This window comes from Amphiura filiformis, chromosome 19 (assembly GCF_039555335.1).
Source record: "Amphiura filiformis chromosome 19, Afil_fr2py, whole genome shotgun sequence".
NCBI lineage: Eukaryota > Metazoa > Echinodermata > Ophiuroidea > Amphilepidida > Amphiuridae > Amphiura > Amphiura filiformis.
Genome location: NC_092646.1, coordinates 40,961,365 through 40,978,909, shown reverse-complemented (window position 1 = coordinate 40,978,909; position 17,545 = coordinate 40,961,365). Strand labels below are relative to the sequence as shown.

Sequence of the window (17,545 nt, the reverse complement as noted above, 5' to 3'; positions counted from 1 at the left end):
TCATTAGATTTATAAAGTTTACTTCGAGGACTGCTAAATATCAAAAAATTTAAAAATATCAAATTTTAATAATTTGTCATAAAATTTGTATTATATCGTGAAATTAAAAAAATCAAAATTATTTGACATCAGAAGGACATTCCTCGTATTCAGAATGCAATTCGATGTCTGGTGTACTCTCAGCTCCCACAAAAAAATACGTGAAAACGTCGCTAAGCGTTAAAATCAGATCCCTTAAATGTTTCTGAATGTTTCAAGACTTATACTTATACTTATACTTATGTGGGCATTTTTTGGAAACAAAAAATGAATAATTCTTACCTATTATGAGCTGTTCATATTATATTAGTTTTAAAAGTGACTTATTATTAGCAAGTGTGATTTGATAACCTTATTGGGCTTTCAAGCACATTACGTGGACAGTGCATTAAAAAATCTAAGCATGTATGTTATTTCAATATTTCTACACTTTATGAAAAGTTAACTGAAAACATTCTACTCCAAAGTAATATTATGTAACTTGTATGTTGTCACAAAAAAGTAAGTGTAATTTAGTGATTCGTTCAAAACCTGACCATTAAAAAAAAGACAGTTATCAAACATAGAATGTGATATTGTATCAAGTTTCGATTTATTTGTGTGAACATACGTGTAAAAATATCAATCGACCAAAAATGTTACAAACATAAAAGAAGCAAAGCTTTCTTGGCAGACATAATGGACGGACACCGGAAAGACTGACAGAAAAGTGTTGACTAGATCCCTTCCTGAACATGGTTCAGATGAGACAAAGGAGGTTGTAACAATGCATCCAAAATGTGAAATGATTCGTCTTTGGTTGAAATTTTAAACTGCATTCCATCACCCGTTTTACACCTTCCGCGAAAACACAGGTAGACAAAAGATTGATTTAAGTTTACAACACAATACAGTTCCAACAGTTGTGCAAATAAAAGCCGCCTTACACCTAGATAAGGTCGATGAGGGTTAATAGAATAATACTATAGAGATAATTCCGCAGGTAATCCCGTCGCATGTATTCATAGATGTACAAATGGATGAACAAAAGGACTATATGTATGAATAGATGCGACAGGATTACCTCTATTGTATATATATTATATTAACCCTCCTCGTCTTTGCATCTTCTCCAGGTGTTAGGCGGCTTTTATTTGCACAATCGGGAGCTCAATACCCCAGGATGGTGCTAGCGGGAAACCAAAGATGGCCGACCAAATCCTGACCATGACTTGGCTCGTTGGATTCGTCTATAGGTATAGCGATAGTCAATTCCGATGTCCACGACGCATCCCCATACAATTTGTTGAAGACCATCGGATTTGTAATAAAATTATATTCCATTTTGTCCATCCCAATTGTCAAAAAAAAAAAAATTAAACGTGGGCAGTCTGCCCCCCCCAGCGTCATCATCATATATCTTCGTGTCAAAAATTGCCGTGATAGTACGGCGAGTCCACTCTTTCTTCAAAAGCTACGCATGGCGATTTTGTTCGAGATAGGCGACTCAAGATATGAGATACCACAGCGTTTCAATTCATACACGTTTATGCAATCTGTGCATGCTCAGTACCCCATATGGTGTTGCCATTACACGAAAATTTGATTTGTTGTCAGGTAAAACGCAGGATTTGTTTCCAATACACTAACTTGAAATGCAATACACTAATAAGCATTTTCACCATAAAGATTTTAAATCGTGCATCAAAATTGTGATATATTAAACTGTTTGAGAATATTATTTATGAAAAGAACGAAATGAAAGCACATTCAGCTAAGACCACGGTGCTGTACACTGGCTATAGAATATTAAATCACAAATCTATAATACATACAGCACAGTGAATAGCTATAAAACTTTCTTTATCTGCGTCAATAATAGAATATTGATTTAAATGGAATTGAATTCATGAGTTTGTACACTCGTCACTGAACGATCTAGCGATCGGTTTTTAGCCAATCAGATAGGACTCCTTTTCTTGCGTTCGGAAAGGCGAGGTCTCTTATTAGTGAAATACCAATCGCCCGTCGCTCACCAACGGAGTATTAGGACGTGATTCATTTCAGGGAAAAAGTATTTATTTAGACGCTGTCGACACTGTGCCCACTTTCACCCTCTTAGTTATACCGTTCATCTCTTAATGACCTCTATACACCCCCTATGGAAAGCGTGCTTAATCTTTAACAAAAGATTTCAAATAGAGGCACCCACTAAGTTAACCCATTTGAAATAACCACTCCCTGTGTAAAGATATAAGGTTATGTTTTCCATACCGGAGTGCATTGATTTCAACTGATAAGAAACAAAGTTTTGATCAACATCACCAACCTTTTCTTGTGTTGGTGGTTGACATAGCAGATAATGAATAGCAAGACAACGATGATAGCACACCCCAGAAATACGATAATTAGCAATAAATAGCTACGTCATCAATACCAGTATCAGCAATAGATAGCTGGTCCTGTGTCACAACCTGGGGTACCTTTGTGTTACATAGTAAAACAATAAAATGGTTCAAACATTTTACCTCCACATCTCATTTGAAGTGGTTCATCCTCCTGAGCATTTTGACACCTTTTTTATGGAAATCGGTTAAAAAATGAGAGAGTGCGGGCAAAAACAATCACAAAGTAGGAAGGATGTAACCCCACCTCTTTTTCCACATTTTCAATCATTCTGAGCAAGTATTGGTCTTTTGAATGAACTTCTGTATTTATTTACTTGGTTTAGATGTCTGGGAGTTCATTTAGACATTTTTTTACTAGATTCAAATTTTTATTGGGGGTTTTAAATCAAATTTACAATATGAATCCCTCCCCCTAATCCTCCTCCCTCTAATCCTCAACCACCCTTGGCACATTTCATGCCAAACGTCATAAGAAAATAATTAAAAGATATTGAAAAACAGGATAAAAACATGAGTAATATAGAATAAATTAGCCTCAATTTAAGACCTAATTGAATCTTCTAAGTGAATGAATACTCAAGAGACAGTGTTTTGAAATCCAAGCTGCACATCAAAATGTAACAAAACCACCTTTTTGGGTACCCCTGTATATGATACAGGAATAGCTACCACATCAATACCAGTATCAGCAATAGACCACTTGACATCACTGTTTATCAACAATGGCGAGGGACTCGTCTATCGATATGCTTGAACAAGCCGCTACACTGGTCAATGGCTTTCTTGTACTATATGAAATGTGGCGGGCGATTTAAAATGCACGTGCCCTTAGCAAACTACGATGCGTACGCACACTGCAGGGCAAAGAACAATGGAAATTGCCATGATTCGCGCGCATACTGCCGGACAATGACGTCACATGCGAAGTGGTCTATACATAGCTGCTTTATTAACAGTCCCAGAACAACGCCAAATATGGATTAAAAGACCTTTGACCTTGGATGTACAACAGCATGTTATGATCTAATGGGAAACTGTGCACATCAACAAACACCATTTCTATCAAAAAGGCAACGTCTGATATAATTTGAAACCACATAAATTACTAGAGTTGGTTCTTCTCTTGGATTTGGACCAAGCTTTAGAATATCGAATGTTGCGTTTTGAAATAAAACAAACCAGAAATTTATCACCCAAAATTACGATCCAGGTCTTTCTGCATATTCTTTGATAATCAATGGTGCAATGCAGAGTTACCTCTTAAAACGAAACTTGGGTTGCCCTACTAAAGAATAGTTAGTTAAAACAATGTCAAGTACGACTGAGCTATAACTAATACGGCTGGACTGGACTAAAATATATATTAGTACACTAGTGACTTTTAAGTAAAAACTATCAAATAGTTAAAACTATCAAATATACTAGTTCAAAATTGACCAACTAATATAATAAATTAGTTCAACTGAGACCTACTAGGGCCTAAACTAATATATTGGGGTGTTCTACTAATGGGCTGTACTATCCAAAACGATGTCAACTACGACTAATCTTTTTAATAAGGCACTTCTGTACTAATGATGTTTGACTAGTTCCGCTGACTGAACTAGCCTGTGGAACTAGCCCAATTCTAGCCCGGTAAGTGGTCGAAAATATGGAAAGGTACGTTTTATTGACCTTTTTTCCCAACCTTGTGTTTTTAATAACTTACAAACCGTTTTAGCATGGTTAGAATACGGCATGATGAAGGTTCCCACGAATTCGGCAGCCATGGCAGCCTCAACCATGCATGCACAAACCCACGGTCCATGATAATGACATTTATGATCCTATTTACAATCTCATTTCAAATTATAACGGTTTGTAAGTTATTCAAAAACAAGCTTGGGAAAAATGTCAATAAAACATACCTTTCCATTTCTTCGACCATTTCTAACGGGCTAGAATCGGGGCTAAATTGTCCATCTCAAGACGCTAGGGGCGAGTTTCCCGACAGGAGTCTTAGTAAGCCGTAGTCCTAAGGTGGCCTTGAGGCTACTAAGCCTAGCCCACTCTCGAAGCCCGAGTCTTAGCTGTAGCCAGATTTCTTAAACGCAAATTCAACCTAGTCTTAGTGGCCTTGCATGCTTAACGCTTGACAACCTCGTCCCTTTCTACCAGCGACTTAATTGTAAGCTATTGTATGGGCTGTTGGAGGTAGATGTGCATAAGCCGTTGTCCTTCACCGTTTACCGTACTAACAAGGTTGCCGTCTCATTTATCGCAATGTTCCCAGCGCAAGCCAAGACCCGCGGTCTTGTGCTTGGGCTTATGGCTTATAACGTACACACATATCTACATGTTTTTATTAGCAAATTTTACAATCACAAAAACAATTGGAATCACATATCAATGTTAATTGGAAAAAAAAAAAAAAAATGATTAGAAAAGCAGCACAATAAAAGTCATGCATTTATACAGAGTAGAATTATATTCAGCACAAGAAATACACACAATACACATGTCTAAACATAATAATTAAATGACATCAATATCAATTAAAATCAAATCAAATCAAATCTGAATTTCTTAAAATGATAATTGAGTTTACGTTTGGCCTTAGCAATATACAATTCTGTTTGTCTTTGTAGCTTTAAAAAAGCTCTAAGGCCATCCCACCATAATCAGGATTTATTTTCTGAAACTTACAACGATAGATATACAATTTTGGACAAAGGACAATGTAATTCAGAAAGGTGTTATTTTGATAGCCAAATATTTTACAAAAATTAGTTAGGGATAATGATTCATCAACTTTTCTTTGAAACGGGATTTCAATTTCATCCCAAATTGGCCTTATTTTATACACAACTTGATTCAAGAATATTGTGTCTTTTATGTATATTTTATTTCCGCTTGACTTTTTATGAGTCCAACTTGTATAAATGATACGTCTATGCTTTTACTCGTGATTTTTTCTTTGCATCCCAAAAGGGGTAAATCTGTAAGCCTAATGGCCCCTAAAAAGTAAAGCAAAAATTGTTTCACACTTCAAACAAATCATTCAAATGTTTGTCAAAAGTAAAACATTATTTAAGGATATTTTGGTGCAAAAACATAACTAAACATTATTTTGACAACCAACGTGCTATCTACTGCTAATATTTTCAGTAATTTTTTAAATAATTATTTAAGTAGAAGATATAGCATAATGCATCTTATTCGTAAATAATGTTAAAATACTGCATGTATTATTGTTTCGTGTCAAATATTTTCTATATCTTTACTAATTTTTTTCCTTTTTCTATTGTATTAAATTGATGTCCAACCTGGTAAATATAGGCAACTCCAAAATTATATTGTAATACTTATGAAAAGGACAGATACAAATATCAAAAATGATGATGATGATGATGTTGATGATGATGATGATGATGATGATGATGAAATAAGTTTTTTTATATTATTTTCGTTGCTCTAAAAAAAGTCATCATTCAAAATGAGTAGGCCTTATGATAGCAACAGCAAATTAAAAAAAACAATTTCTTAAATTAATTACTTAGACATTTTCATGGGGGGGTCATATTGTTTGGGTTTGTAAGCGCGTCAACACCCTCGTCGCACTGAGCGAATGTGTCCCCGGAACAGAAGCGTAGATTTCTTTTTGACATGGGGGGAGGAAGGGGTTGGAAAAATGGTCTTGAAGTATAGTGAATGCACCACCTTTTGATGCACCTGCAGATGCCATATAAGCTTAACCTTAAAAATTGGGTGTTTAAGGTTTAAATGACCAATAGCTACCAATGAGGTTAATTAATAACTTTCAGAAGTAGGCCTAATTTACCTTTTTTCATTTGGGGGAAAGCAGGGGCAAGGGTTCAGATCGGGGATCCCCTGCACCACCCCACCCCCACCCCCACCCCCACCCCACCCGCTAGTTACGCCACTGCTTACTCCTGTTAATTGACAGACCGTCAACAATATGAAAGAACAACTTTGCATCACAATTTAAACAATTTGTAAATTGAAATAGACCAAGGCTTACGACCTAAGACCTGCTCTCAGGCAGGGCCAAGAAAAGCCGCTGTAAGCCCGGTCTAACAGGCTTGCGTAGACTACGGCTACAGAAGACTGATTCCGAGAAATACAAATTTCAACGAAGCCTGGGGCTAATCCTACAAGCCTGGCCCACTGGCTAACGAAGCCTCGAGGCTATGGTAGCCGTGCTTCGGGAAACGCGTTTTCAGTTAAGCCTGGTCTTACGACCTCTTAAGCCTTGAGACTAGACAAGCCAACTGCTAAGCCACCCGTCGAGAAATTCGCCCCTAGATGTGCTATCGTCTGCAGCTGCATGTGTGTAATGCCGGGGTGTAATGTCGTCCATGAAGCTAGTAGAGACAAGCTCTGCTAGCTTCATTTGTCACAAGAGTCATGTCATGTGATTAAAAGGGCGGTAAATTCAACTTTAGTACAACCCTTGGTACGGACCCGGGGGGGGTACTCAGTACAAATGACCATACGGGGACGTGCCGCAAATATGGGTAGCATTTTCAGCCTCTTGGTATATCAATGACCATTTTTCAAAGCATATTTTGGTATATGAATGGGTCCTTTTTCTATATTTTCTCAATTTTTTCGGAAAATAGCCCAATTTTTCCTTAATCTAGCGAAAATTTTTAAAATTTTCCCAAAATTTTGGGAAAATTTGTAAAAACTAAGACAGTTTGGGTTAAATTCGGCCGAAAATTTTGACTTTTGGTATATCAATGGGTCCCAATTTCTTGAAAAATTGGTATATTTATGGGTCCACTTTCAAATTCTCAGCGGCACGTCCCTACCAAAACCAAACTTGAGTACCCCCCCCCGGGGGTACGGACCACAACCATGATTCCTTCTACCAATTCGTAAAGCCAGAAAAGTTAGTTGGACCGACTTTTGCGGTGCAACTAATTTTCACTTATTAGTAAAGTACCATAATTTGGCATAGTTCGGCATGTCCGTACTAACAATTTCCCTCACTGCATGCGTACTAGCCAAGCATACTAGATGGACGTTTAGTCCGACATCAAAAACTAGTTTACCAGGGGAAACTAGTGGTCCTACTAAACAAAAGCTTAGTCCAGCTTATATAATACGAGTTTTTGTTTCGAGTTACATCACTACTTCTGTGGCGAATATGCCCTGACATAAAAAGTTCAATACGCCCAATGTATGAATACACAGCATAAGTTGTGATAGTATTAAGATTCTACAATATCTTGGCATAAACCAGAATATATAAGGTTCTCTTGGTAACTATTCCTTTTGTCTACCCTTAAAACCGCGTAAAATCAATCTGACATATTGTATTATATTAGAAACTTTAACCATTCTTTTGTCTACATGTAACACGGGTGATGGAATGCGGTTTAAAATACCCGCCAATTCTGCATCATTTCACATTTTTAGGTGGAAAAGGACTCAGCTATGGCTGCCATTGAGATTTAGGAATGCGTGAAATTGGATTCGTTTATAGGTGTCGATCGCACGACTTAGCATGCTTAGTGAATATTGATTGGCAACATTCTCCAATATGAAGTAAAGATTAAAACATTCAACTGCACTCACCAGGTTATTTTCCCAAATATATCGGAACCAACTGGTTCCTTACTCAGTGGGTAATGGTGTGTGAGATGTTGCTGAGATCAGTGTTTCTAGAAGGTCTTCTACTAGAGTTGCCAGTTGCTTTCACTGATTTCTGCAAAATGCTGTATACTGGAGAAAGTTCGTACCCCTGCGAGGTTTTGATTTTGGGCTGCGGGTCTCTCCGAATGTGGATCGCGTCACGGATTTCCCTTGTGTCGTTCCTGCTGTCCAATATTTTTCAATATGTTAGCGCTCAAAACGGACATAACAGCTAAATAAAAGCTTCAGTCCCTTGGTTCAACACATTGAAACTGATAACTATTCGCCGTAGAAGTAGTGATATAACAGGATTAATTACCATATAGCAATAGGTGAAAATATCTTGGTGTGCTCTTTTTATTTAATGTTTTTTGTCTATTGATACATATTAGAGAGGTTACGATTTCAAAACGTACGTATCGTACGCCGCCCGTATAAGATTTTTTTCCCGTAGTTAACATTTGCATCGCATACATTATATACGTAAGCAGAGGATGATTTAAGTACTACCCAACACCCCACTGGGTTTAACCATGTACCTATCATAGCAGTGTGAGGAAACATGACACCACTGCTTTGTTCTGCTACTGCATAGAAGTGCATGGTTGAATTTGAATTTGGACAGTTATGTCAACAATAAAAACACTGTCAACATGCCAGTCGATTTCACATTTTATGTTATCTACAGAATCGCTCAAATCGGACATAAGAAATAAATAAAAGCTACCTTTTAACCTTTATGCACACATCACTTTTGTTCTGAAATCGACCGAGTAATATTAATAATGGCACACACGCACAATTTTAATTTTAAAACAACATCTTTTGCACAGGATTCAATGGGGTTTGAAAGTAAAGTGGTAGTTGAAACTCTGCCCAGCAAACACAAAACGTTTTCGACATCATTCCCAAAATGTTATAAAAGGTTGTCAGAAAAAGTTTAAATGTCGGGTTATATAAAGGGTATATTAAGAGTATAAAACGTTTTCATAACCTTAAAAAACATTTTTTGATAATCTACTGCTCAGCAAACAAAAATGTTTTACAGAAAACGTTTAATTGTCGGGTTATATAAAGGGTATAAAAACGTTTTAATAACATTCCAAAAACATTCTTAAAAATTTGATACAAAACATTTTAAACAGAATGTTATTTTGGGGGTGAAAAATTTTTTTGCGAAAGATGTTTGCCCAAAATATTTTCAATAACGTTTTAAAAACGTTTTCATGACCTTTATATAACACGACATTTAAATGTTATTAAAAGGTTTTGAAAAAAACATTTTAAAAACATTTCTGTGTTTGCTGGGTTCAAATATTTTAACATAATGTTATTTAAGTATTGACACAATATTTGGCAAAAATGTTGCAAAAATAGTTTACAATAACATTTTTTGAAAACATTTAAAAATATTGTTGTAGTGTGTTTTCATACAAAATGTTTTAAAACGTTATCATGACCTTTATATAACCCGACATTTTAATGTTATTAAAACGTTTTTACCTAAACCAAAAGCCAAAATATAACTTATTTAAAAATGTTTTTTAAACGTTTGTTTGTTTGCTGGGTGGTGATCATGGTGATAACACTTTTACAGTGCATGATGGGAAGTCCTTAGTTCATCCTCTGGTACGAAAGTATGTGAGGTTAAATTCCGTTTAAGTTTTATAACACAAGTTTATTGCCATTATTATTTCCTCTTACTTTACAAAAAGAAAAGAAATTTATTACAATGAAAGTTTTGCCAAGGTTCTACCAGGGTTCGAACCAACAACCTATGGATCCATAGTCCATAGTCCACTGTGCTACGAGTCGTTCTGCCAGAAAGGCGTCTGTTAATCATACTTACTGATTAATATTACTATACATATTACCAATGAATACATATATAAGTTTCCTAACTTTAAACCTAACCCTAATAGAGTTGTGTGGTATACATTTGCTAAAACGGGCTCCCTATTCAAATGTTAACTACGGTAAAATAATTATGGTAAAAACCTAACGAAGAAATGATCCATGCGTTGGGTCATTTAGTTGTCTCACAATTATGTCGCATTATTGGAACATCAATCAATTCCAGGCGTCTCGGGTGCCATAAAGCGTTACTGTATTTGAAGTCGTCCCGCAAATAATCCGTGTTTACGCCACCAAATTTTAACATGGGTTGTATTAGAAATAACAACTTACGCCTCAAATCATGATGGCATAGGCAAACTGGAGTCACTTCCCTGATCTTGCTGTAACCAAAATGCCATGTAATCAGCGTTGTTAGACTTAAAGGAGGATTTCTTGATCCTAGCATCCTCTTTTTACGACATTTTTCAGTAGATATCCACAAAAAAGCTTACTCTTAAAATTTTGGTTGATTCCGATTTTGCGTTATGCATGATTATGTGTATTACACTGCTCCATAGGCCACTGTTGTAATTTAATCTGCAAAAAAATTTTGGTACATGAACATTATGTAGTCAGAGCTTTCCAGTGGCATAAAAATCTCAACTTTTTTAGAGAGAAGTGGGGGGATGAGGCTGCAGATCACGAAATTCCCTTTTAAACTAAAGAAGATTATTCTTTGACCTAACACACCAACGGGTAATGCCAACAGACAAAGGAATAGACTAGCTTTGAACCGGTGTATGCACACCCCCGTTGAACAGGTATCCACACACCCCGTTACTTCGAACGTGGAGTACACCCGGGCCCACACCCGGGCCTTACAGTATACCCTCGATGTTTTTACTAATCCCCCGTCGTAGGACGAGGATAAGCTAAATATCTGGTAGTTGCTTCTTCAATATTCCATAAGATAACCCTAATCCTTGTTTGCAATATTGGGGATATATTGAATGAAGTACCTACCAAATATGACCTGCTCACACAAAATGAGCGTAAAGTCGCATATTAGTAGTTTCGAGACCCCCTGGCTGCTAAGTTGATGTTCTTTAATTGTTTGATACACACATAATTATGATGATGTGCAAGCCAGTAGTATGTCCTTTGTGACTGTCGTACCTCAATAACAGAGGCCATACTTACTGCCGGGACTTACTGGCATACAGAATATCCCATTTACAAAGACATACTTCTGGCACGTACAGGTGCCCGTCAAACATATATAACCAATTTAGCAGCCAGGGGTCTTGAAACTACCAACTTGCGACATTACGCTCATTTCATGGGAGCAGGTCACAAATTTCTTCCTGAACGAGCCAGAACAATATAGCCACCAACCAGATACGCTACAAACCATGCGAAGAAGAAAAATAAATAAACACATAAAACCCACTCAGTTACAATATAATTGTTGTCTAGGGGTGCTAGAGAGTTACACGTTCAAAATACTGTAGCCATTACCAAATTCACTATTTTCGGTGCGACTGTTTTAGTAAGATAACATAGCTTTCTTGTGATTTGAATGTGATCTGTATGGTTGCAATGTACAAGTACATGACATAGACTGAGAAGGACTGCAACTTTCGGTCAATAGCAAACAACAATGGATTCCCAGACGGCCGCTAATATATCCCATAGCCATGATAACACGTCGGCTATACTTGTCAAGGTATGTCTTCATATCCTGGGACTCTGGACAAACGATAAGTCAACTGTTAGTGATAATTCTGAGGAAGAACACTTTCAAGCCTCTACTTCTGGCAGAGATGACGCTGAGACTAGGACGAGTCAGGAAAGACCATTAGAGCAAGAAACGCAACCTTTGCTAGGAGGCACAAGTAGAAGAGACAGGGCGACAACCACGACTTGTAAATCCTCATGTAAGTATGTATTAATAGTACACATAACTTGGGAAAGCCATTTGAATAGCAAATTTTATAATTCAGATAATAACAACAATTGTGCCAATGTTCCGTAGAGGCAAGGTCACATACCGTAAAACCTCGTCTACAAGCATATAGAGTGCTTCTGATGAAAGCTAAATTAACCCAGGTGCCATTATAGAGTTTGAGCAAATAAATTACAGATCCAAGCATATACAAACAAGTATTATTGTAAGACCAATTTATTGTATTGGCATATTTACGCATGTATCGTATTAATTTAGCTTTCATCAAAAACACTATATATGCTTATAGACGAGGTTTTACGGTATTCTAATAATTTGCCATAAATTTGTATTATATCGCGAATTTTAAAAACAAAACAAAATTATTTGACTCAGAAGGACATTCCTTGTATTCAGAATGCAATCAGATATGTATGATGTGCTCTCAGGTCCAACAAGAAATTCTGTGCAAAGGTTGCAATCCGAATCCTTAATAAAGTCTAAATATTGTAAAATAACTTTCAATATTATTGATAACTTGTTAAAACAGTTTCGTATCCTTTTTTGTATTTCAGGGCACTGCTGTTTCCGTAAGGTGGATAACTATATTTGGATCTTCCTTCCGCTAGCAGTGTTTGCATTATTGATCTATGATCTTTGCATTTACCTCAGATGTTCCTGGGGTAAACGTGATCGTGTTCTATATCTCGTTTCTTACTCAACATATATCCTGGAACTGGCAGCCATTCCTTGCATTTGTCTACTGATAAATATACAACTACGATACAATGAACATTTTTCTCTCGATCTGGCAAGTGTATTTAGAAAGGACGGTTTACTGATGAATTCCCAGCTTGCCAAATGTCGCACTGCTTGTATGGAATTAGGGCAGTTTGTGTTGATTTTAACATGGCCTGTTGTGAATATGAGCCTGGGTGTTTACATATACGCAACAATTGAGTACAGCTATACATCCAGTCCATGGATAATGCTCCTCAGCCGAATCACGACTTCTGTCGGGTTCTTGCAGTACGGTTGCCTGGCATATGTATGCTACAAGCTTCGCATAGCCTCCACAAGAAGGTTCAACAACGTATCGGACGAAATAGCATCAGTGAGCGAAAATGAAGGGAAATCCAAAATTTGCGACGTTTACTTTAAGTATAAGGACTTTCGTGATTTTGTGGGATATTGGATGTTTTTTGCGTTGACCGTTGGCATTCTAGGTTTAACATCGTTGCTATCATGGCATTTTGGTTACAGCAGGATTAACAAAGAACCGACTCCCAGCGATCCTATGTTTCCTTATGCCATCATGATTTGGAGCCAAAAATTGATGTTTATACTACAACCGTTGATGATATTCGGTGGCGTAAATGTGGATTATTTGTGGGACGATTTCAAAGACAACATCGCTAAACGCCTTATGGCACCCGAGACGGCGGGTATGATGTTCCATCGACTAATGCGACATATGAGAGAACTAAATGACCCACCGCAGTGGATCAATTCTACGTTGGTTTTTACCATAATTGGGTTGTATTTTGGAATGCAATTGACAGATCAAGATTACCGGTATTGGCTTGGTCCAGACTGCCACTCGATCCTGACTTGGTCCAATCTAATAGTCGGGTAGAACTTGATTGCGAGTGTATATTTAGGTAGGCCTATGACTAACATGTTTTGCTTTAAAGTTGATAGCTGAGATATTTATAGAGAGAATACGAATCTAACAGGTGCTCATTGGCCACCCATGGGCATTCCGAGATATCTAGGGTAGAACTGGCTAGGTTCCTCTAATCGCCCTGCCCTCGAATGGCAGCTAATGGCGCGTGGCTGCGAAGCAACCATCGAGCCCGCCAGGGCGAGTGGTGTCTTTATAATTGAAGACCGAAATAAAAAAAGACTAGTTTGCGTACGTCCTGTCAGCCAACTGTACTGCGCAGGTCAGCAACCAATCACGTCGCACCTTTGCCCTGACGTCAGACGCAAACTAGTCTTTTTAATTCGGCCTTCAATAGTGCAATTTGTTGTTCCCAGGGATGGTTTGTCACATCTGGACCGGTGCTAATCCAGGGTCAAAGTTTACACAGTAAACCCATTATGAAATAAAATATTATATTTTGACCTATCTACAACTTATCAGTCTGGGGTTATTAGCGGAAAGGTCGAAGTTCAACATTTGAATACTATACGGGTCAAAACAAAGAATGTCCTCCGATTTTGATGAAAATTGGTTGTCTTGTTATTAGCAATCCAAACAAAGCATAGCTTGTACCATATAGACATAGTTTTAACTCACAGTGAAATTGGTCAGTACGCATTATGGCCTAAAAACGGTTGCTCAACAAAAAAATTACTCAACAAAATCAGCCACATTCTTGAAAACAATAAGCTTTTTATACTTTCTAAGATATCAAACGTTTTTATTAATTTATTTGATTCAAAAAGAAAAACATCAAGTATTCAAATTTTAATGCTCTCCTAAAAGATCATTAACCAAATCAGGGCCGGACTACTAAGCGTAGAAATCAGATTCTGTTTGCCACTATGCATTAAATTGGCTTGTAGCTGCCCGTTCTAATCATCAACCCAGTGTGTAAAATAGAACCCGTCCGCCCGTCCGAGACGGGCTACTTTGTCTTCGGACGTGCTAATTTCCTAACCAGCCGTCTTACGGGTGTCCTGAAATGTTGCCACTGTAACTAGTAGTTGCGAACCAACCGTCGAAATATTTACCAAATTTGTGATGTTTAACTTCCGTTTGGCCTTTTTAGGCCACAACTGTCAATATTTCGAAAAAATTTCAGCGGTTCAGCTGGCCGATTTTGCAATTTAGCCCGTCTTGGAAATTGTGTCCTCTAATATAACTATAGATAATAAAACAGCACCCGAGCACCGATACATTGTCAACAAAGTTACTCTTAAAATATATGGACGCGTTTAATTCAAACAGCAGCCAGTCCTACGGACTAGTTGCTTCTTGGCTGATTTTTGTCACTGCTTCAGCCTATTTACACAACATGCACATTGTTACAGACTTCACATTAAGTATGGAATATTTCTTCACGAAGTGCCCAGACTAGTCTGAAAGGGGTCTGCAACAAACCGCACGGGCTAAATATTATTTGTGATGTGTCGGCAGATGATGTAAAATAATTGTTAGATAGAAAATGTTGTTTTCATGAGTTTACCTTATGGTACTCATAATGTAGTCAATTTGCATACAATGACGGGTTTAAGGAGGTTTAATTTGAGCTTTAATGGGGGAAATAATTTCATGCAACATTGTTCTGTTATTATCAAATTTATTGGGGTTTGAGCTGATATTTCCTAAACTTCGTCAGCAATTGGCATTCGTCAGAGCTGAAATGCACTTGTAATATATAAAAATTTTTAACATTGAAGGAGCTTAAAATATGGCTCCTAAACGTTACGTACTCAGAAAAGTTTGAATGGTCCCATTGGGGGGTCAAATGTTAAAAACTTACGGTACAAAAACAACTGCGCGGTTTACTGGTTGTCCAATGAACTCACGATGTTTCTTTGTGTACAGTAAGCTTATAGCATTTGGCCCCATGGGGAAATTCAAACTTTGTGAGTAGGTACCATTTTTAAGAGTCACATTTTTAGAGCTCCTCCCACTTTCTAAACTGGTACACTACAAGGGCATTTCAGTTTTGACCACCACTTATGTGTGTGTCCTCATATCTTGGCACTATGATTGATGACAAACTCAATTGGCATACACATGTAGATTACTTGATCAAAAGACTGAACTCCAGAATGTATTGTCTAAGAAAACTGAACTACTTTAATGTTGATGTAAAAATAATTGCTCTGTTTTAGGATTCCGTTATTGAAAGTGTCTGGAGATTTTGTTTATTATGTTGGGGAGGGAATGCTACAAAAGGAGATAGGGACAAAATTGATAGAATTGTGAATGAAGCTGGAAGGATTATAGGTGTGTCAAGGCGGGACCTCGAAGCTGTTTATGCTGATCTGTTGAGTAAGAAGCTAACTGATGTGATGGATGACTCTGGTCATCCACACCACGATCGTTTCTCATGTCAACTGATTACCAGATCTGGTCGGATGCGCTTGTCCTTTGCCTTGACAAGCCGGTATCTTTCCTCCTTTGTTCCACAAGCTGTTAGACTTCATAACTCTAACTACACTCGGGCGCCGTTCTTAGTAACATGTAATTGTCAGAGCTTCATCCTTTTCACTGTGTTTTTGATATGATATGATATTTTGTAGTAATTATGTGTTTTGTATGTATGAGCACTCATGAGTGTAATTTCCCTTGTGGATTTAATAAAGTTTTACTTGACTTGACTTATTTAGGTTCAGTAAATACCACCTTAATCCTCAACAAATTTGATAATATCAGAACATTGTTGCCCAAATTTACCCTCACAAAACTCAAATTCAGTCTCCTTAAATCCGTCATTTTAGGTTAATTTACTACATTATGAGCACCATAATTTAAACTCCTGGAAAGCAAATTTTATATCAATTATTATTTGATACCATGTCCCGACGCACCCTAATAGATATTTAGCCCGTGCGGTTTATACAGACTCCTTTCAGACTATTCTTGGCACCACTTCGTGAAGAAATATTCCATACTTATTCATGTTATTGTGTAGTTACCCTCTAACTCTAGCATCTTTTCTTTTTAAGATATTTTAGAACTAAATTTTGAACTAAGATGTCATATTCGAGTGTTCAAAAATACATACCATAAAATTGTAGTTGATTTACACAATTGAAGTAAAATATCAATTTTTGTATATCTAAACAATTTGAGTATCGAATCAAGTAACTTTTCTTCCAAATTTGTCTCACAATTTCATGATTTTATGGGGGAATAAAAAATAAATTTGCCGTTTCAGCTGACATGGCGCGCTCAGAAAAACGAACGCGCGCTGCGGTTTTGAGACGTAACAATTTTCTTAGCCTTACCTAAACATTCTTATTTTAAGTTTTAAATTAAATTGCTCCAGCCATTTGTATTCTTCTAGAAACATAAACGTGTGGCCATAGAAGTGCATACAAGTTCCAACGTTCGGGTGGTAACCACAAAGCAAATAATGAATATTTATGAGTGCAATGGTATTAATATTTTCATGAGGTTTAAGATGGAATGCTCCATTCAACGAGGCGTCAGCCTAGTTGAATGGAACATTCCATCTTTCATAGAATGAAAATATTTTTTCCATTTCACGAATGAAATTTGTTTTTTATGATACCTAAAATAGATTCTTGTCATCTGACAACAACGATGGAACGTATCCTGAGGATGCAGGAAGATGAACTCTGCAGAAGATCTATACCCCCATTAAAATCTACACCCCAATGCATGGTAAAAGAAGACCTGGAAGTTCACAATATATCTTTTAAACCAAGGAACTATTTGTCGTTGTGATCAAAACCCGAATTGGAGATCACAATGACCGGATTACTGAAACAAAAGCAAGTTATTGGGATGCGGTAGACACTAGATCTATACAATGAGTACTCCAGACAAAGTATATACGTAATCTATCATAAATAAATGTATCAGATTTATTTTATTTTTTTCAACCTGATTCCAACTCCAATACAAATAATTCGAGTACAAAAATATTATAATCTATTTCTATAACACCAGTGGTTATATTAAGTATATGACACAATAGTATTCTATTTGGAT

At 37.0% G+C, this 17,545-nt stretch overlaps 1 protein-coding gene across 2 annotated transcripts; it reads left to right on the top strand.

Annotated features, from left to right (window-relative positions):
* Positions 1-11,357: 11,357 nt before the first annotated feature.
* LOC140141307 (uncharacterized) lies at positions 11,358-17,267 on the top strand. Of its 2 annotated transcripts, XM_072163135.1 has the most exons (3): positions 11,358-11,839; positions 12,423-13,508; positions 17,112-17,267. In XM_072163135.1, the coding sequence occupies exons 1-2, from the start codon at positions 11,563-11,565 to the stop codon at positions 13,481-13,483; spliced, it is 1,338 nt and encodes a 445-aa protein (XP_072019236.1). In that variant the 5' UTR covers positions 11,358-11,562; the 3' UTR covers positions 13,484-13,508; positions 17,112-17,267. The 2 variants fall into 2 exon arrangements, with proteins under 2 accessions (XP_072019236.1, XP_072019235.1); XM_072163134.1 differs by lacking the exon at positions 17,112-17,267 and having other exon boundaries at positions 12,423-16,185.
* The last annotated feature ends 278 nt before the right edge of the window (positions 17,268-17,545 follow it).

Bases quoted from the DNA above. Each gene is read 5' to 3' on its own strand.
- LOC140141307 (XM_072163135.1), top strand. From the start codon at position 11,563: ATGGATTCCCAGACGGCCGCTAATATATCCCATAGCCATGATAACACG. The intron at 11,840-12,422 runs GTAAGTATGTAT...TTTGTATTTCAG, and splicing joins CACGACTTGTAAATCCTCAT to GGCACTGCTGTTTCCGTAAG.